Source organism: Lissotriton vulgaris, chromosome 9 (assembly GCF_964263255.1).
Source record: "Lissotriton vulgaris chromosome 9, aLisVul1.2, whole genome shotgun sequence".
NCBI classification, from domain to species: domain Eukaryota; kingdom Metazoa; phylum Chordata; class Amphibia; order Caudata; family Salamandridae; genus Lissotriton; species Lissotriton vulgaris.
The window spans coordinates 966423514-966444969 of NC_141697.1; the positions used below are offsets into that span (position 1 = coordinate 966423514).

The 21456-nt window shown below is 42.3% G+C and overlaps 1 protein-coding gene across 1 annotated transcript in view; it reads left to right on the top strand.

Moving 5' to 3' along the window:
- MAPKAPK3 (MAPK activated protein kinase 3) overlaps positions 1–19771 on the top strand; it is a 282502-nt gene extending 262731 nt beyond the window's left edge. The window contains exon 12 of the mRNA XM_086938816.1: positions 17723–19771. Within this exon, the coding sequence (XP_086794942.1) occupies positions 17723–17932 (210 nt within the window). The 3' untranslated portion in view covers positions 17933–19771. The remainder of the gene's footprint in view (positions 1–17722) is intronic.
- The last annotated feature ends 1685 nt before the right edge of the window (positions 19772–21456 follow it).

The following is a 21456-nucleotide window of genomic DNA, read 5'->3' on the forward strand; positions in this document are numbered from 1 at the left end:
AATGAAGGACTGAGCGGGGCACCCTCCCTTGAGCCTAATTGTGCCCCAGTTAATCTGTCTCCAAGCTAGGGTTGTGCTTATCTTGTTTGTTTTGGCATTTTCGAAATTAAAAACCAAGAATTCTGAGAAGTTGAACACGGGTGAATTAAAAGATTTTCTAGGAGCATCTTGACATATGTGTTTTTGAAAATCCCAAAAATGTGTTATGCCATTCCTCTAGTGGCAGAGTCACAGATTCAACAAGAGGCATCATCCAACTGTGCCCCCTTAGGGTCTATAGTTGGGAATCCATTTATTGGATTGTAATGCCCTCACAGACCCTTTCAGGTGTCATGCTTTTTCATATGGGCTGATCCTCGTTGGGTCGGCGGTGCAATACTCAACGAGCCCCCTCGAAAGGGGCACTTTATCGGAGATCTTTTATCCAACAGCCGTCAGGTGAAGTGCGGGTATGGGGCCAGAACCGTGTAGATGTGTAGTTGTGAATTTAAAATAGGATTGGGAGTACCTAGTATGAATTGATTTATTCTGGGGGTCTCCTATCCTAGTTAAAAACGGTGAACAAGGCACTCATCCGAGTGTTATGTCTCGTGGTGGAGTGTCCTTTGTATAAAGTTGTTGGTCATATGTGTTTTGAAGTCACATAAAGAACTCATTCAGTTGCTTGCTACATTTTTACCTGTTATCCAGTGCTGCTTCTTGTCCGCGAATAGCATGGCCATTCAGAATATTTAGTTTTCTAGATGGAGATAACATTGATAGTTTGTCCTGCATTATGCCTGCTTAAACAGTCTGTTTTTTCACTGCACTCTATGGGGCCTTTCACAAAGTTAGTTTTACATGTAGAGATCACCTCAAATGTAGATCCACATGTACACCTAGGTGTGGATCTCTTCTTGGATAGAATTAACTTTTTCTATTTGTAGATCTCTGCCTAGATTTTGACTTTTGAGTTTCCAACCCCTCAAAATAGGGAGTTATTATTCATACGAATTCATTTAAAAACGAAAAGGTGCAATTAGTGACTTATCACCTATTTGTTGAGGTCTTCGTCACAGAAGCAGAGATCTCCTTTTTTGAACTAATAAAAACATATGTTTTTAAAATTAAAAAATAATAAAAGCCATTTCTCTAACTCCTTTTCACCTAGGACAAGTGCCACATTATTACATTTTAACTAATTATTTTTTTTTATTTTGATTTAATTTAATTTAAAAGTTAATATTTCCTCGCTTGTCTCTCACAGAATTATTTGTGTTAAATGTGTCACAATCACTGATGCAATTTATATATTATTTTCTTTGTGATTTAAATTGCTAAAAAAACAATCATCTATAATATATATTAGTAAAATGTTATAATGTATATTAACACCTTACCATTTAAAACATTTTAATAAAAAATGGAATATAAAAATTCCATTAAATAAAGTTTATATAAAATATTATTCAACTTAATTTTATTTTTGTTTTTTTGTGACATTTTAGCTTTTTTGCTAACCTCCATTGATTTCAATGGGAATGTGTTGCAGAACCAGTGGTTGCCCACGTATTGTGCACAACTTACTTCAACTCCTAGATGGAATACATTTAGGGTCTTATTATACGATTGGCAGTCTGACTGCCGGAACGCTGCATAATACGACGGTTGGACCGCCAAGCTCGCGGCACCTCAGACCGCAACTGTGGGTACTGTCATTCATGGACCGCCAAGCTACTAATAAGGCTCTTAAGCCACTTCCGTCAGTAGCGCTAAAGAAATACATATAGGTATGTATTTAGTGAATGGCAATTTTCTTACCCATTTCTGGCTGGGTTTTTGATTTAATATGTCCCTCTGAAACCTCCCCTTTAGTTTCCTTAAACTCAACGTATCCTATAATACCTACTGCCCAGTTTACCACCACTTCCCCTTGCCCCTCACACATTTAGTACTAAAACCTATACTTACATGTGTGGTGATTTACATCACTGTGCCGTGGCGAAGATTTCTATCACAATGGCGAAGATCTACTGACAGAAAAGATAGGAGAGGCAGAGGGCTCTGGCTTAATGTTTTTGAATTGCACTTTCAAGAACATAAGGTAGCACTACCTTATGTACTCCAAAAATGCTTTTTTGAATGGGCCCCCATGTGTTAATCTTAAATATCTCAGGCATATTGAATTTATTGATGTAAGAAGGTCAATGGTTAAGTTAGTCACTTGAGTCAAACCCTGCGACCTACAAGATGCAACTAGCTCTCTTCAGCAACTACCTAAATTGCAGTAAACCAAGAACAGTAAGACATCTGCTGTTTGTGTTATATAAAGATCCAACTCCTTTCAGATAAAGCAAAAAACATAATTCGCCTGAACATTTCTGCTTCCACCCACACATGGAATTCTGTTGAATATTGCTTAGTCACAGCATCAGCGTTATCTGGGTGACACAAGTCTGGACTTCATCCTAATTGTTTAAAAATTTGCTTTTTGACACAGCAACAACAGCACCGACTTCAACTAGGAGCCCAGCCCACTGGAGTGGGACGGGACGCACCCAGACTTTTACAAGGGAAGCAGACACTCCTAATCCAATTATAAATGACAGCCCGCACAGGATTTTTTAAACATCTGAAAATGACTGCTTTCTTTTCCATATAAAAGAAGTGAATACATGATCTGCCATTCTGTTGGGCACCAGAGGGAATTGCTTTCATTTTCACTAGGGAGAGGAGGGGTGACATTTGATAAACTTGTACAGTACAGGGCCTTTGATGATTATTATAGCAAATTGATTTTGTATAAAAACAGATGCACTTCGTCACTATTGGCCTGATTATGATTTTGGCGATACAGTGCTGGGTCAGACCCGCTGCTACACCACCAAAGCTGTGGTCATGCCGTCTGATGGATTAGAAGTTTCCTCCTGTCTGGCCAACTGGTTTTTGGCATTGCTACGACCGGGCCTCAGAAAATGGGCACCGCAATGAGCGTATCAAAAACAATTCCAGCACGGCATTGCCTGTAAAGTCCATGCTGTGGAGGAACTGATGTGCATGCGAACAGGGGGCCACATGTTGTTCCCCCTGTGTGCATTCTGGAGGAGGCACAGGGGATCCTATAGGCCCCCTTTGTTTCCTCTCCGCCTTGGTGTTCATGGAGTAGGAATCTCCAAGACACTGCTGGCAGCGAGGGAAATCGTAATATGGTTGGCTGGACCGCAGTGGTCCCGCCAAGCATATTGTGGCCTCCTGACTGCTGCAACACCTCCAAGGAACAACTGTTCCTGGCAGCAATGGTGGGGCAATGGTGGTCCGACCACCCTAGTCGTAATAGGTCAGTCGGGAGACCACCGTCGCCACGCCCCAACGAGTCTGTCATTCTGTGGATCGCCAGACTCATAATCGGGCTCTTTGTGTTTCAACCAACAGACACATGCACAGCCCGTTTCTGACTTTAATTATGTCTCCACCACAGTCGTGAACTGAACGCTTTCTGATAAATCCACTTTGTGGCAAACTCAATCTATCAGTCAAATCAATCTATCAATCAGCCATGTTCAATTCCGCTGTGAAAACCCTTAAAACCATATAAAAACAGGAAAACAAAGGCAGTGTAAAATGTCATTAATAAGAACCAATGTTAAAAAGGTAAAAGAGTACAAGAATACCCGACCATTAACTAGTTATTTGAAAGCATGTAAAGCATCTGATGATAGTCATTTATTTTACTGCTCTGGCCGCTAAATTTTCTTGGCAGTTTCAGGTTTGTTTAGGGCACTTATGTGGTCCACGACGTGGCATACGCTTTACAAAAAAACCTACAAATGAATAAAGACCTGATAATGCAATATTTAAAGTCCTGGTGCCAGTTTGGGCCTATGAAAACAAATATTAGTGAATCATAAAAAGGTTCAATGGTCAGCTACCAAATTACGAAACAAGTTTGATAACAGTTAAAGTTACCACAATTTGTGTAATGATTAAAGCTTTAACCTTTAACCTTTTATTGAAGATGCATCAGCAACAAACATCAAACATGCAATACATAAGCTCGGCACAAACAAAACTCTCCAGTAGTCTCCCTCCTTCCTCTGTAGTCTGAGTGCTAATGGAGAGTGGGACCAAAATGCAATTACAAGGCATCCTCTCCTAAACAAAACACGGCAATTAAAGGTCTATATTTCAATCGCCCACACCACTGATACACAAGAGAAATGTGTTGGCTGCATCGACATGTGTAAAGGAGTAGCCTTTCCCTCCTTCAAGCACTCATCTTTTCTGGGAAGGAAAGGGGAGCATGAACATCTAGTCCAATCAGATTTCTTGTACTGTGAGCAGAGAATTCTTACGATCCCATGTCTCAGAACTCATGAAAAGGGACATGGATGACCTGTTAAACACAAAAAATTACCTTTTTGATTGTAGCCATCACAATCGCATCAATTTTCCCAGTGGGATGTAATACAGCCATTACATTGTCATTACTTCACAGGTAGGTTTTACTATTGTTACATCAGGAGCATGTACTGCTCACGATCCCTTTTTGGTGAAAGTTCCCATATGAGGCTCAGTAACATCTAGAGTCCCATGGCCCCCACTTTAGCGAGGCGGTGCATTTTCTGCGGCTGGACGACCGCAATATATGTACGCTCCAAGTTTGTCCCAAACTTTGAAAATGCACTCCAACTCTCTCCGGTAACGGGTGAAAGCAGTGACAGCATACCGCAGGTTGCAGCGGCATTAGAATCTTCCTGTCTGCTTAGTTCTTGACGCCTGACGCGTTTCAGTGCCTCCGCACTTCTTCAGAGGCGTGGTCTTCACATGCCCATCCATTTCAATGCAAAACATCCAATGAGCGGCTCGGTTGAGCCCAGATGGAATTCTGGGACATGTGGTTTTGGTTGCGGCATGTTGTACTGCTCACGATCCCTTTTTGGTGAAAGTTCCCATATGAGGCTCAGTAACATCTAGAGTCCCATGGCCCCCACTTTAGCGAGGCGGTGCATTTTCTGCGGCTGGACGACCGCAATATATGTACGCTCCAAGTTTGTCCCAAAATTTGAAAATGCACTCCAACTCTCTCCGGTAACGGGTGAAAGCAGTGACAGCATACCGCAGGTTGCAGCGGCATTAGAATCTTCCTGTCTGCTTAGTTCTTGACGCCTGACGTGTTTCAGTGCCTCCGCACTTCTTCAGAGGCGTGGTCTTCACATGCCCATCCATTTCAATGCAAAATGTCCAATGAGCGGCTCGGTTGAGCCCAGATGGAATTCTGGGACATGCGGTTTTGGTTGCGGCATGTTGTACTGCTCACGATCCCTTTTTGGTGAAAGTTCCCATATGAGGCTCAGTAACATCTAGAGTCCCATGGCCCCCACTTTAGTGAGGCGGTGCATTTTCTGCGGCTGGACGACCGCAATATATGTACGCTCCAAGTTTGTCCCAAACTTTGAAAATGCACTCTAACTCTCTCCGGTAACGGGTGAAAGCAGTGACAGCTAAGCATGGGCGAATTTTGCGGATCTCGCGTTCGCGAATTTTGCGGATTTGCGAACTCGCAATCCGCGAATTCCCGCGAATTTGCGGATTTTTTTTTTTTGTGTTCGCCCGTGTTTCTGCCAGTTCGCGAGGGTTTTTACAATTTCGCAATTTGCGAACTTACCTGTCGGGTCGCAAGTTTTGCGAACTTGTTGTTTCTACGTGTCCAGCCTGTTTGGGACACTCTTCTTCATCACTGCCACTCTCTGTCACCACTGCCACTCTCTGACTACTCATGCCACCCTCTGGCCCACCCATGCCACCCTCTGTTTCATCACCACACCCTCTGGTTGTCCAGTGTACATTATTTTCGGCAAAGCAAAGCACACCTTCCCTGCCTCAAGTGACCTGAATTAATTTGGGGCTGATTAATGTGTCACAGAATATTTTTTTAGCTGGCACCTGCTTCCTTAGTGCGCCCTGATTAGTGATCTTTTGCACTTGCTAAGTGCTTTCATTGTTGCAAAATTAGTTACAACACCTGCCCTGCCCCAACTGACAATAATGAATTAGGGGCTGATTAATGGATTTTAACTTCCAGCCTGGCTCCTGCTTGTCTCCCTTAGCTGTAATTCAGGACCTTTGTGGCATATGTGTAACTATTCTGAGGTTCAGAGCAGGGTCACATAATAGTTGCAACTGGCAACTGAACTCTGGAGGGGCCCCTCAGGAAGCACTACAGGAAATGGCTACTAATGATGAGCCTGAACTTTTGAACCTGGTAAGTAGTTTCAGTTTTGCTAAGATCGTATTTCTGCAATTTAGCACTTATTCGCGGGGCGCGAAGTTGTACTGGGAAGCCGCGAACTCACGCGAACAGTGCGAGCAGTGCGAGCAAAATCCGCTGCTCGCGGATTTTGCGGGAGATTCGCGAATCTCGCGGATTGCGAATTTCCCGAAAATCCGCAAAATCCGCGAGCGAAACGGATTTTCCGCCCATACCTAGTGACAGCATACCGCAGGTTGCAGCGGCATTAGAATCTTCCTGTCTGCTTAGTTCTTGACGCCTGACGCGTTTCAGTGCCTCCGCACTTCTTCAGAGGCGTGGTCTTCACATGCCCATCCATTTCAATGCAACACGTCCAATGAGCGGCTCGGTTGAGCCCAGATGGAATTCTGGGACATGTGGTTTTGGTTGCGGCATGTTGTACTGCTCACGATCCCTTTTTGGTGAAAGTTCCCATATGAGGCTCAGTAACATCTAGAGTCCCATGGCCCCCACTTTAGCGAGGCGGTGCATTTTCTGCGGCTGGACGACCGCAATATATGTACGCTCCAAGTTTGTCCCAAACCTTGAAAATGCACTCCAACTCTCTCCGGTAACGGGTGAAAGCAGTGACAGCATACCGCAGGTTGCAGCGGCATTAGAATCTTCCTGTCTGCTTAGTTCTTGACACCTGACACGTTTCAGTGCCTCCGCACTTCTTCAGAGGCGTGGTCTTCACATGCCCATCCATTTCAATGCAAAACGTCCAATGAGCGGCTCGGTTGAGCCCAGATGGAATTCTGGGACATGTGGTTTTGGTTGCGGCATGTTGTACTGCTCACGATCCCTTTTTGGGGAAAGTTCCAATATGAGGCTCAGTAACATCTAGAGTCCCATGGCCCCCACTTTAGCGAGGCGGTGCATTTTCTGCGGCTGGACGACCGCAATATATGTACGCTCCAAGTTTGTCCCAAACTTTGAAAATGCACTCCAACTCTCTCCGGTAACGGGTGAAAGCAGTGACAGCATACCGCAGGTTGCAGCGGCATTAGAATCTTCCTGTATGCTTAGTTCTTGACGCCTGACGCGTTTCAGTGCCTCCGCACTTCTTCAGAGGCGTGGTCTTCACATGCCCATCCATTTCAATGCAAAACGTCCAATGAGCGGCTCGGTTGAGCCCAGATGGAATTCTGGGACATGTGGTTTTGGTTGCGGCATGTTATACTGCTCACGATCCCTTTTTGATGAAAGTTCCCATATGAGGCTCAGTAACATCTAGAGTCCCATGGCCCCCACTTTAGCGAGGCGGTGCATTTTCTGCGGCTGGACGACCGCAATATATGTACGCTCCAAGTTTGTCCCAAACTTTGAAAATGCACTCCAACTCTCTCCGGTAACGGGTGAAAGCAGTGACAGCATACCGCAGGTTGCAGCGGCATTAGAATCTTCCTGTCTGCTTAGTTCTTGACGCCTGACGCGTTTCAGTGCCTCCGCACTTCTTCAGAGGCGTGGTCTTCACATGCCCATCCATTTCAATGCAAAACGTCCAATGAGCGGCTCGGTTGAGCCCAGATGGAATTCTGGGACATGTGGTTTTGGTTGCGGCATGTTGTACTGCTCACGATCCCTTTTTGGTGAAAGTTCCCATATGAGGCTCAGTAACATCTAGAGTCCCATGGCCCCCACTTTAGCGAGGCGGTGCATTTTCTGCGGCTGGACGATCGCAATATATGTACGCTCCAAGTTTGTTCCAAACTTTGAAAATGCACTCCAACTCTCTCCGGTAACGGGTGAAAGCAGTGACAGCATACTGCAGGTTGCAGCGGCATTAGAATCTTCCTGTCTGCTTAGTTCTTGACGCCTGACGCGTTTCAGTGCCTCCGCACTTCTTCAGAGGCGTGGTCTTCACATGCCCATCCATTTCAATGCAAAACGTCCAATGAGCGGCTCGGTTGAGCCCAGATGGAATTCTGGGACATGTGGTTTTGGTTGCGGCATGTTGTACTGCTCACGATCCCTTTTTGGTGAAAGTTCCCATATGAGGCTCAGTAACATCTAGAGTCCCATGGCCCCCACTTTGGCGAGGCGGTGCATTTTCTGCGGCTGGACGACCGCAATATATGTACGCTCCAAGTTTGTCCCAAACTTTGAAAATGCACTCCAACTCTCTCCGGTAACGGGTGAAAGCAGTGACAGCATACCGCAGGTTGCAGCGGCATTAGAATCTTCCTGTCTGCTTAGTTCTTGACGCCTGACGCATTTCAGTGCCTCCGCACTTCTTCAGAGGCGTGGTCTTCACATGCCCATCCATTTCAATGCAAAACGTCCAATGAGCGGCTCGGTTGAGCCCAGATGGAATTCTGGGACATGTGGTTTTGGTTGCGGAATGTTGTACTGCTCACGATCCCTTTTTGGTGAAAGTTCCCATATGAGGCTCAGTAACATCTAGAGTCCCATGGCCCCCACTTTAGCAAGGCGGTGCATTTTCTGCGGCTGGACGACCGCAATATATGTACGCTCCAAGTTTGTCCCAAACTTTGAAAATGCACTCCAACTCTCTCCGGTAACGGGTGAAAGCAGTGACAGCATACCGCAGGGTGCAGCGGCATTAGAATCTTCCTGTCTGCTTAGTTCTTGACGCCTGACGCGTTTCAGTGCCTCCGCACTTCTTCAGAGGCGTGGTCTTCACATGCCCATCCATTTCAATGCAAAACGTCCAATGAGCGGCTCGGTTGAGCCCAGATGGAATTCTGGGACGTGGTTTTGGTTGCGGCATGTTGTACTGCTCACGATCCCTTTTTGGTGAAAGTTCCCATATGAGGCTCAGTAACATCTAGAGTCCCATGGCCCCCACTTTAGCGAGGCGGTGCATTTTCTGCGGCTGGACGACCGCAATATATGTACGCTCTAAGTTTGTCCCAAACTTTGAAAATGCACTCCAACTCTCTCCGGTAACGGGTGAAAGCAGTGACAGCATACCGCAGGTTGCAGCGGCATTAGAATCTTCCTGTCTGCTTAGTTCTTGACGCCTGACGCGTTTCAGTGCCTCCGCACTTCTTCAGAGGCGTGGTCTTCACATGCCCATCCATTTCAATGCAAAACGTCCAATGAGCGGCTCGGTTGAGCCCAGATGGAATTCTGGGACATGTGGTTTTGGTTGCGGCATGTTGTACTGCTCACGATCCCTTTTTGGTGAAAGTTCCCATATGAGGCTCAGTAACATCTAGAGTCCCATGGCCCCCACTTTAGCGAGGCGGTGCATTTTCTGCGGCTGGACGACCGCAATATATGTACGCTCCAAGTTTGTCCCAAACTTTGAAAATGCACTCCAACTCTCTCCGGTAACGGGTGAAAGCAGTGACAGCATACCGCAGGGTGCAGCGGCATTAGAATCTTCCTGTCTGCTTAGTTCTTGACGCCTGACGCGTTTCAGTGCCTCCGCACTTCTTCAGAGGCGTGGTCTTCACATGCCCATCCATTTCAATGCAAAACGTCCAATGAGCGGCTCGGTTGAGCCCAGATGGAATTCTGGGACATGTGGTTTTGGTTGCGGCATGTTGTACTGCTCACGATCCCTTTTTGGTGAAAGTTCCCATATGAGGCTCAGTAACATCTAGAGTCCCATGGCCCCCACTTTAGCGAGGCGGTGCATTTTCTGCGGCTGGACGACCGCAATATATGTACGCTCTAAGTTTGTCCCCAACTTTGAAAATGCACTCCAACTCTCTCCGGTAACGGGTGAAAGCAGTGACAGCATACCGCAGGTTGCAGCGGCATTAGAATCTTCCTGTCTGCTTAGTTCTTGACGCCTGACGCGTTTCAGTGCCTCCGCACTTCTTCAGAGGCGTGGTCTTCACATGCCCATCCATTTCAATGCAAAACGTCCAATGAGCGGCTCGGTTGAGCCCAGATGGAATTCTGGGACATGTGGTTTTGGTTGCGGCATGTTGTACTGCTCACGATCCCTTTTTGGTGAAAGTTCCCATATGAGGCTCAGTAACATCTAGAGTCCCATGGCCCCCACTTTAGCGAGGCGGTGCATTTTCTGCGGCTGGACGACCGCAATATATGTACGCTCCAAGTTTGGGACAAACTTGGAGCGTACATATATATATATTCACTGAAAAAACCATAGGTTTCACACCAGTTATAGTTAGGAATTAGCATTTAAAAAACCTATTAAATTCACTGACAAAACCAGTTATAGTTAGCTGGAAATTTTACTGATATAAAACCAATGAAATTCCACGTTATAGTTAGTTGGACTCACTATAACTTGCGCGTGCAATGCACTGCTGATGACGTCACATATTACATCACTCATGACATGGTCAGTGACATCACTCATGACATCACTGATGACACCATCCAGTGAATATGTGTCTTTCTGAAAAATAAATATTAGTGAGTTATGTTTAAATATTTAAATACATATATTAGTGTTTCACTTTGTGTATAAGTGGCTACATGTGTTGATAAGTAGCTGCATGCGTATGTATATGGGTTATTTGATATTTTTATTAGTATCAGTTTGAGTGTCTATATGGTTTGGTGAGGGTATTACTTAGCACATAGATGCATGAGTGACTGACTCTTTGTTTGTATGTGTTTTGAAGACAGCATATGTACAGGACTGTATGGGTGGATGAGTGTCTATATGTGTTTGTTAGTGAGTGAATGACTGTCTCACTAGTGTCTTTATCAGTAACTACATATGTTTTAATCTAGTATATATGAATATTGATGTATATAAGTGAGTATATGTGAGAGTAAGAGATTGTAAGAGTTCCTGTTTAAATAAGTATGTGTTTCTATAAGTGATTGTTTAAGAGAATAAATATGTGTAATTTTCAATAGAAGTAAGGTGGAAGTGTGTGTATAACTCTATATTCAAATAAATGGTTGTTCAATAGTTTATTTGCACGTGTGAATATGTGTGTGAGTAACTTTTGGATGAATGTCGGTGTGTAACAGGATGTATAGGTGTATCTCTTCATATGATGAGTGAGTATATGTATGAGTGACTATATAGAACTGTTGGTGAATGAGTGGATGTGTATATAGATAGTGGAAGTACAGAATTGCTTGTTGTAACTGATATAGGTATGTCCATTTTTTAAAAATTTCAGTTTCTATTTTTGAATATGTGTCTCAAGGGTTACTTTACACTGAGAGGAGGTCTGTCACTGTGTCACAAGGATGGTGTCATCAGTGATGTCATGAGTGATGTCACTGACCATGTCATGAGTGATGTAATATGTGACGTCATCAGCAGTGCATTGCACGCGCAAGTTATAGTGAGTCCAACTAACTATAACGTGGAATTTCATTGGTTTTATATCAGTAAAATTTCCAGCTAACTATAACTGGTTTTGTCAGTGAATTTAATAGGTTTTTTAAATGCTAATTCCTAACTATAACTGGTGTGAAACCTATGGTTTTTTCAGTGAATTTCAAAGGTTTTTTAAATGCTAATTCCTAACTATAACTGGTGTGAAACCTGTGGTTTTTTCAGTGAATTTCAAAGGTTTTTTTAATGCTAATTCCTAACTATATAAGACCTGAAAGCCCACCAGGAATCTCCAGTATGCGCCAGGGGACTGCATTGCAGAGAGGTGTAATGAAGCCACAACCCTTTTTACACCTCTCTGCAACGCAGCCCCCGTGCATGTTTGAAGAGGGGAAACTAATTCCCCTTGCATACTGGGGGCCCCTGGGGGCCAATTAGCCCACCTGGAACCTCCAGTATGCGCCTGGGGCTGCATTGCAGAGGTGTAATGAGACTATGCCCCTTGTTACACCTCTCTGCAACGCAGCCCACTGCCGCGTTTGCAGAGGGGGAACTAATTCCCCTTGCATACTGGGGGTCCCTGGGGTCAACTAGTCCACCAGGAGCCTCCAGTATGCGCGAGGGAGCTGCATTGCAGAGAAGTGTAATGAGGCCACACCCTTGTTACACCTCTCTGCAATGCAGGCCACTGGCGCCTTTGCAGAGGGGGGACTAATTCCCCTTGCATACTGGGGGTCCCTGGATCATATCTGCCCAAACACCGATATTCCGAACGATTGTAAATGACTTTTCTTGAGAAACATTTGGGTTTGGATTATCATGTCCTATACTTTGGAATTTTTGAAAGACTGACTTTGAGGATGCTATAAATTACTCAAGTCTGCCCGAATTGTGTGGGTAAAATTGATACCTAGTCACTTTTAATAAGAATATACTTATGTCTCGTCTAACATTTGGAAGAAATATCTAGTTATATGACAACGGGATACCGACATAACTTGAAGGAAATAAGAACGCCCTGAAGAAGTTCTGTTGTACAGAACGAAACGTTTCGGCTGGCTGTGGTACATAAACTTAAGGAAAATAAAAGCATTTGAATATACACCAAGAATCAGCGCTTCAATAAGTACTCTAAGTGATATGATTTGATTGGACTCATTGTGAAAGTGGTGCTGTGCCAAACTTTGGAATATTCTCCACTACTCTCTACTACTTACTCTCTCCCACTCTCTACTACTCACTCTCTACTGCTCTCTACTACTCACTCTACTACTTACTCTCTACTACTCTCTACTACTCAGTTTCTACTACTCACTCTCTACTACTCTCTACTACTCACTCTACTATTCACTCTACTACTCTCTACTACTCACTCTGCTACTCTCTCTACTACTCTCTACTACTCTCTACTACTCACTCTCTACTCTCTATTACTCACTCTCTACTCTCTACCTCTCTACCTCTCTACCTCTACACCTCTACCTCTCTACCTCTCTCTACACGCACACATATAGACATATATGCATATATATATATGTGCATATGCATTTATATATATGTATGTGTATGTATAAAAAAAACAACTAAACATTTTTTTTTCTAATCAGCTACTTTTAAAACTGTCATTCTTTTTCCCCATGGTATGCTCCCCGGTACGCTCCCCGGTGCGCGTACCGGGCGCTCCCCCCGCGAAAATCAAAAAAAATATATTTTTTTTTTTGCCCCGTGGGGCCCTTTTATGGCCCCCACATCAAACCTAGGGGGTCAAGGGGGGTCTACTCTGCCCCATTATGGTCATTTCCCCCTTTGTTTTGGCCACCTCTTGTGTCTCGATCCTACCGAGACACAAGATTTACACCTCATTTTCATAAGTGAGCAGGATAGACTACTCATGATCCCCTAGAAATTCTCAGGGAGTGCTTAAAAGATCTGTTTCTCCTTTCCAGACAGACTATGTTATGAATTCCATATACCACAAAAACATACAATAACAACATGCAAGATATCTACAGAGGAGATGGTGTACATTAAATGAAAGTCTCTGCATTGGTACCTACATGTAGGTACTTACATAAAATAAAAAAAAACAATTAATAAACATACAATTTTTTAAAGTGATTATTTTTCCATAGTACCCTCCTTGGAGCGCTTCCCGGTGCGCGCACCGGGCGCTCCCCCCGCGAAAAACGCAAAAAAAATAATTTTTTTTTTAGGCCCCGCGGGGCCCTTTAATGGCCCCCATATCAAACCTAGGGGGTCAGGGGGGGTCTACCCTGCCCCCTTATGGTCAATTCCACCCTTTGTTTTTGCCACCTCTTATGACTAGATTTTACCGATAGACAAGATGGCGGCCGCTCCGGACTGTTTAGAATGTTTACAGACAACTGAGAGCCAATCAGCTTTCTGCGCGCAAGTCGCGTGTCGCGCCGGGAGCGCTCACCGGTGCGCGCACCGGAGAGCGCCTATAGATATATATATTTTTTTGAACGTTAATTTCTCAAAATCCACTGAAGCACATATCTTGAGACATAGCAAAGGCACATCGGGCTACCAGTCCCTACAATTTTGCCAAGTTTGGTGGAAATCCATTCAGCCGTTCGGGCTAAAAGTGAAATCGACCGCCCTATGGAAATTAACATGGGGAAAACGCGTTTTGGGACCCCCCTTTTATCTCCGCCCCCGCTTAACGTATCCCCCCCAAACTTTCAGGGAAGGACCGGAACCCCGCGAGGCCATTTTCAGGAAATTTTCAGGCAGATTCGTCAACCGGCGCCAAAGTTATTCCAAATAGAATTTTCAGATTTAACATTGAAAAAAATCCTAACTATAACTACCTACTGGCGACCGCCAGTAGGTAATATATATATATATATATATATATATATATATATATATATATATATATATATATATATATACACACACATACATGAATAAATGTATAAACATAAAAATCACACTTATATACCTGTGTATGTATATAAATAATACAGTGTTATTAAAAAAACTTGACTTTAATGTATGCTGAGTAAATGAACTCCTGATGTAAAGGTAATATCAATTCACTTACCATGATATAATGACTACTAGTATAATATCATAGAGGACCGTGCAACATTAAATCTCATTTTTGTCCAGCCTCTTATGACCCCAGAAACTCTCAAATTCAGCATCATAGATCCTGTTCCTCCTCTTTTTCTGGAACATCTTTAGACGAATTACAAGCTGCATTTGCAAGCCTTTTTTAATCCTTTTCGGCTGTGGTCAACTACTGTCTCTGTGCACAATAGTTTTGCAACATCTGACTGTGTGAACAAATGGGAACTCCTCAAATATATGCATAGCACATCCGCTTTCGAAACAGCGAAAAAAAAGACAGCCTGTTTTAACTGGCTATTTCTCACTGAATTCGATTCAAATATTTATTTGCACCAGTGCATACATTCAGAAACTTAGCATTAGCTTTTTTTCTTCCTTTACTGGTTAAAATAAAGAAGCTGGAGCCAGTCCTATGACCTATCTCTCTTTTAGCATTCACAACTAGAGTGATGGTGAATGTCAGCGATGGTTGTCAACGGCAGGCTGGGAATTGCAGATGTGGCTTCCTTAACTCTGTGATTATTTTACCATCAAGAGCTCATAACTGTGAATTTAAATGACTCACAAGCTGCTGTTGAGAAAACAATCCGCCTGCTTTGGAAGTGGAGAAAGCTGTGGCATACCTTGCGCGCAGGGAGGGTGCAAAAAGAGGAGAGTTAAGTCAGATGGATGCAAACATGATCATAAACATTTTGGTACAATTTGGTGCATTTTAGCACAAAATGTCTACTGCTTTGCGATGTCTTTGTGTAGGTGGTATATTGATTAGAGCAAGGGGTACTGTGTTTTATCAGGTAATTGCTCATTGAAAAATTAAAGGATGTATACAAGACACTTCATAAAAATGAAAGCGAATAGGAGAAAAACATGAAATAAGGAAAACAACTCTTTATCTGCGTGCCAGTCTCAGTATAGAATACCATGCACTAATTATCCTCTGACTAGGGCCATATGTATCAAGATACCCATTTGCGATTCTCAAATAGCAATTTTTAAGGAATCGCTATTTGAGAATCGCAAATGGGTATGTATGTACAAAATCGCATTTTTGTTGCGATTCCATAGAATTCCTTAATTGCGATTAGCAAATTGTGAATCGCAATTAAGGAATACTTTCCCATTCATTTCTAAGGGCCAGGGGCCCATAGGAATGAATGGCAAATAGGGCCATATGTATCAAGCCTAATTGACTTCGCAAACGCCGAAATTCGCAGAATTTCGTCGTTTGCTAATGCAATTTGGACAAATGGTATGTACCAAGGAAATCTGCTTTAAAAATAAGGAATCGCAAAATTTGCGATTCCTTATTTTGCGAATGCATTTAAGGAATCTCAAATTTTGCGATTCCTTTAAATGCAATGTAAGAAGCCAAAAAAATTCGCAACTTGGCCTTAAGGAATCGCAAATTACCACCAACTTCTAGTTGGTGGTAAGTTGCGAATTCCTTTAAAAATGCATATTTTTGCATTTTTCAAAGTGCCATGTGACGCACATACATGCCCTTATGTGCGTCACATGTGCACCTATGTATATTTCAGGGGTGCAACAGGGTGTCCTTTGGACACCCCTGCACCCTTGAAATTATTCTCAATTTGCGATTAGCAAATTGCGAATCGCAAATTGAGAATTATGTCCTATTCATTCCTATGGGCCTCCTGGCCCATAGAAATGAATGGGAAAGTATTCCTTAATTGCGATTCGCAATTTGCTAATCGCAATTAAGGAATTCTAAGGAATCGTAACAAAAATGCGATTTTGTACATACATACCCATTTGCGATTCTCAAATAGCGATTCCTTAAAAATTGCTATTTGAGAATCGCAAATGGGTATCTTGATACATATGGCCCTGAATTCTCAATTTGCGTTTCGCAATTGCTAATCGCAAATTGAGAATCATTTCAAGGGTGCAGGGGTGTCCAAAGGACACCCTGTTGCACCCCTGAAATATGCATGGGTGCACATGTGGCGCACATACATGCCCTAAGGGCATGTATGTGCGTCACATGGCACTTTGAAAACTGCAAAAATATACATTTTTAAAGGAATTCGCAACTTACCACCAACTAGAAGTTGGTGGTAATTTGTGATTCCTTAAGGCCAATTTGCAAATTTTTTGGGCTTCTTACATTGCATTTAAGGAATCGCAAAATTTGAGATTCCTTAAATGCAATCGCAAAATAAGGAATCGCAAAAAAAAGCGATTCCTTATTTTTAAAGTAGATTTCCTTGATACATACCATTTGTCCAAATTGCATTCTCAAACGCCGAAATTCCGCGAATTTCGGCGTTTGCGAAGTCAATTTGGCTTGATACATATGGCCCAAAGTTTTCTAAATATTGTTTACAAAAATGTCACCTCGTTCTAATAATAAAGTCAATAATATACAATCGAAACACCGTGTTAATCCATGACACTCAACCCTTTTTATTAATAAAGTCTATAATATACAATCTAAACCTAATGAAACACTGTGTTAATACATAATAATCAACCCTTTTTAATAATAAAGTCAATAATATACAATCTAAACCTAACGAAACAGTGTTAATACAAGATATTCAATCTTTTTTAATAATAAAGTCAATAATATACAATCTAATCCTAAGAAAACACCGTGTTAACATGGTATTCAACCCTTTTTAACAATAAAGTCACTAAAATACAATCTAAACCTAACGAAACACCATGTTAATACATGATATTAAGGGCACTATATCCCGGATTTCAAGTGGCCTGGGAATTTATGTAATATTTGTCCCATTGATAAAATCCAACACCACTGAGTCTGAATTTATTGGTCGTGATAAATAGCAACTAATTTCGAGTTTTTGGAAATAACTTATGAATATTGGTACTTACCGCACCAAAATCCACTTGTTATGGTACAAACGGGTCATTTTTCCCTCAATAAATATCGTCAGGTTTGACCTGTCGATATTTATCACAAAACTAATTGCACTATGTACAATAACAGGAGTTGATGCACATATCCAAAGTAACTGGGCCACTAGGGCCTATATTTATGGCTGATGATATTTTTGTCCACAATATTCTTACATTGCAAACTACAGTCTTTTAATTAATGAAGGATTCTTTGGTTACAGGATGAAATGACCAGCGCTCTAGCTACTATGAGAGTGGACTACGATCAGGTGAAAATCAAAGACTTGACCGTCTCCGCAAACCGCCTGCTCAACAAGCGCCGCAAGAAACAGGCAGATGGTTCCACAGGCTCCTCAGGCAGCAGCAGCAGCCAGTCCGAGAAAGGAAATGAAACCGGAAGAAGGCCCTCTGGAGGGTGCAACAATCAATGAGAGAAACGTGTAGCTGTTGGAATGAAGCCCGCCACTTCAAAGCTTCATCAGGATAGGAGACCACACTTGGCATCGCAAGAGCCAAGCAGCAGAGCTCCTCAAATGGCACACTAGCAGCTTTGGTCAAACTCCTGAGAGCCTTTTAGAACAAAGTTAATTGGATTGTGAGTGATGCTTCTTTTATTTTAATTTGTTTTGCTTTGTAATGGCTCTGAGAACTCTTCGGAGTATAGAAGGAGATTTAAGTGGATCTTTTATTCCTGTCAGCACCCATGATCAGGGTGCTAAACAGCAAGACTATGATTGATAAGCTGAAACAATGACAAGCAAAACTGCTTTTGCGCCTGTGAGCTGCTAGGATGAAGCTCGACCTTGGGTTCGATCTTTCAGGGCCAGCAATGCTCAAGTTAATGATCTCAGGAACTGCAATTCTCATCACCGATGTCATGTATGGTGTGATTTTATTTACCTAGTAATCGTTTTCCATTTCTTTTTAGTGTTCTTGACATTTAATACTTTAGTATTCAGATGTAAAAGATCAGAACCTTGCATGATTTCCAGGAGGTACCTGGCGTGATCTCTCCAAGACTGTAGACCAAAGTAAAGAGTGAGGTTACCAGCCTGTAAATCTTTCTGGACTGATTCCTGGCTGTTATTTTCTACAGCTCTCGCATTCTCTCCAAAAACTAGATTTTTCTATTCGTGTGTGTTGCTGGTGCTCTAAATACATTATCAAGTATGGTCAAGAAAATACCTCTAATGGCACCAATGAACAAGATGTGTATCTTCAACACACAACTATATTTGCAGTACAGTCACCCCTGAGGGAGAACAATTTTGGAAGGAAAGACTACCAAATAATTCCACATGCTCTCAGGATTTTTAGACTGCTTGATGGCTTGATAACTCTGCGTATACAGTACTGGCCTTCACTATTACCATATATTTTCTCTAATGAAATGAACTTCTCATTTATCATTTGTTCCAGTACCAAAATGCTGCAAAACACTACCTTACCCATACAATGATCGCGCCAAGGATCAGAAATAGAGTATTGGACTTCTTGGTTTACTGTAAAGAGTGCCTGTACATATGCAGAACTTGGATCATGAGAGAGTGTAGGACCTGCAACCTCCATTTTTAAAAAGTGGAATATCAGCACTGATGTGCACAAGCGCGTAAAAGCATAATTTTTATTATGTGAATAAACTATGAACAGGCACACTTATATTTAATAGTTTGCTCAGTATTCGCCATCATATTTTTAGGAATATTTTTGAGGCCTTAAAGGTTGATGAACTGAGTTGAACTCTACTTAGAAAACGGAACTCAACAGAACATGAATGTAGTATAGATGCATCAGTAAGTGTGTCTAAACGTTGGCAATGGAAGATGGATACAGCAATCACAAATGGCCAGGATAGTCTGAATATAGTATATTCCGAATAAAGATCATCCAAAGAGTTAAATCGGCAAAACAGCGCGGAGTAGCTACTTGATAAACATTTGATTAAGTGAGTCAGTAGAAGGGGATATGTGGCAGAGTTAAAACCAGTATTTTTAAAGAGGATAAAAGGTATGAATGAAAAAACATCGAGTAGATCAGAAATAATTCTTTGGTGCTATTCAGTTGTCCACAATGGTACTATTTTCTTGTCCACTTTGGTATGTTTACTATTAATTTGTAAAGCTACTGACATTTTCCATTGTTTTTCCAGTGTACCTGAAATGTTTGTAGCAATGCTGAGGATTAAACATAATTGGACACGACTCACGTCTCTCAATTAAAGAGATGTTTATTGATAATTGCCCATGTATTAAGTGTGGATAAAAAATTAACTCTCACGGCCTAATGAATTATTTTGATGTACCACCTTATGTGACCAAGGAAATGCCCAGACGTGGGCCCCTTGATCACTGTGCCACTGGAACCAAGCTAAACCCAACCAAAAAGCTCCAATCAGGGTGTAACTGGTCTTAGGTTGCGTGTATTCCAGTTCGGAGAGGGCTTGATAGGCAGTTCGGGCTGGACTATTGGAGCAGTGTCAAGGCTGATTTACATATAGCTGTCTCTAATCTGAAGTGGCAAGGTGTGCAAAAGAATGATGGGTTGAAATACTACCCAGAGTGATTGCCAGAGGTTAGACTTATTGCAAGCATCCCCCCCTCGTCTGTTCTATGAATTATTTCATCTTAGAAATAACAATGAGCGAATAGTCCTGAATATGGAACTCTCCAGCACCCAAGTTGTGCATTTTCTAGAGGAGCTTGGACTGAATAAATGGGCATTATGATAGCATTATTGTTTCATACCTTTGAAAGATGTCCAGCCAATAGAAATGCACTGTATGCTGAGCTTTCAATTAGACTGGTGAAATGTATCCCTTTACTTCAGGATATAGATACATTAGTGAGGTCAGCGTTTGCAGCCGTAGACAGACACAATAAGATCTGTTCTTGGTAGTCGTAAATGACTTCCAGCAAAGTTTTGGATGCGCTTCAAGGTGATCCTCATGGCTCAGACAGCAATGAATCCTCTTAGGCTATGATATCTGCTCCTTTCCTGATACGATGTTGGCACATAAGCTCACAGATTCTCATTCTGCTACATCTCTCCAGGTACTTTGGCCAGGATGTGAACCATCTTCATGCAGCGCTCACAAATCAAGGTGCCTTTCTCATGCTGTTTGAATGTCTCCATGCCTGGAATGCTTTGATGAGCTTTGCAATACTGTGTGATCTGATTTTTTCCCCCAAAAAATATACGTTCTGTTAGTGTGCTTACTCTCTCAGAGCTGTCTTTTAGCACTGTAATTTATTTCTAAAATGTGACGACTTACCCTTCAACTGATCGCAATCAAACTTAAAATAAAATGTTGTTGGTGGATAGGTCTAAAAGTGGTGAACCACATGCAATTTTTGTTGCCCACACAACCAAATAAATTGTTACTAAGATATGACAAACAACAACCATAATTCAGAAATGTTGGGAAACTTACGGCCACATGCATCAATGTTTCCGTTTGTGAATCCTTAATTGCGAAAATTAAGGAATCGCAATTAAGAATTCGCAAACGCCAATGCATCAAAATTTCGCTAATATTTTTGCGATTTCTTATTTTTCCTTAATTGCGATTCTCAATTTGCGAATCGCAATTAAGGAATCCCATTCCCATTGATTCCTATGGGCTAAGAGGCCCATAGGAATCAATGGGAAGGCATTCACAATTTGTGATTTTCAATTTGTGAATCGCAAATTGAAAATGCAATTTCAAGGGTGCAGGGGGGGTCCAAAGAACCCCTCCCTGCACCCCTGAAATTAAACTTAAGTGCAATTTACACACACACATGTCCCAATGACGTGTGTGTGTGTGTGTAAAATGCAACATTCAAAAATGCAATTTTGTGCATGTTTGTAAGTTTTCTGTAAATTAGCATGAAGTCCAACTTCATGCTAATTTACCTCTTCCAAATTGCGAATTTGAAATGATCATGCATTGCATTGCATTTAAGAAAGCTCAAAT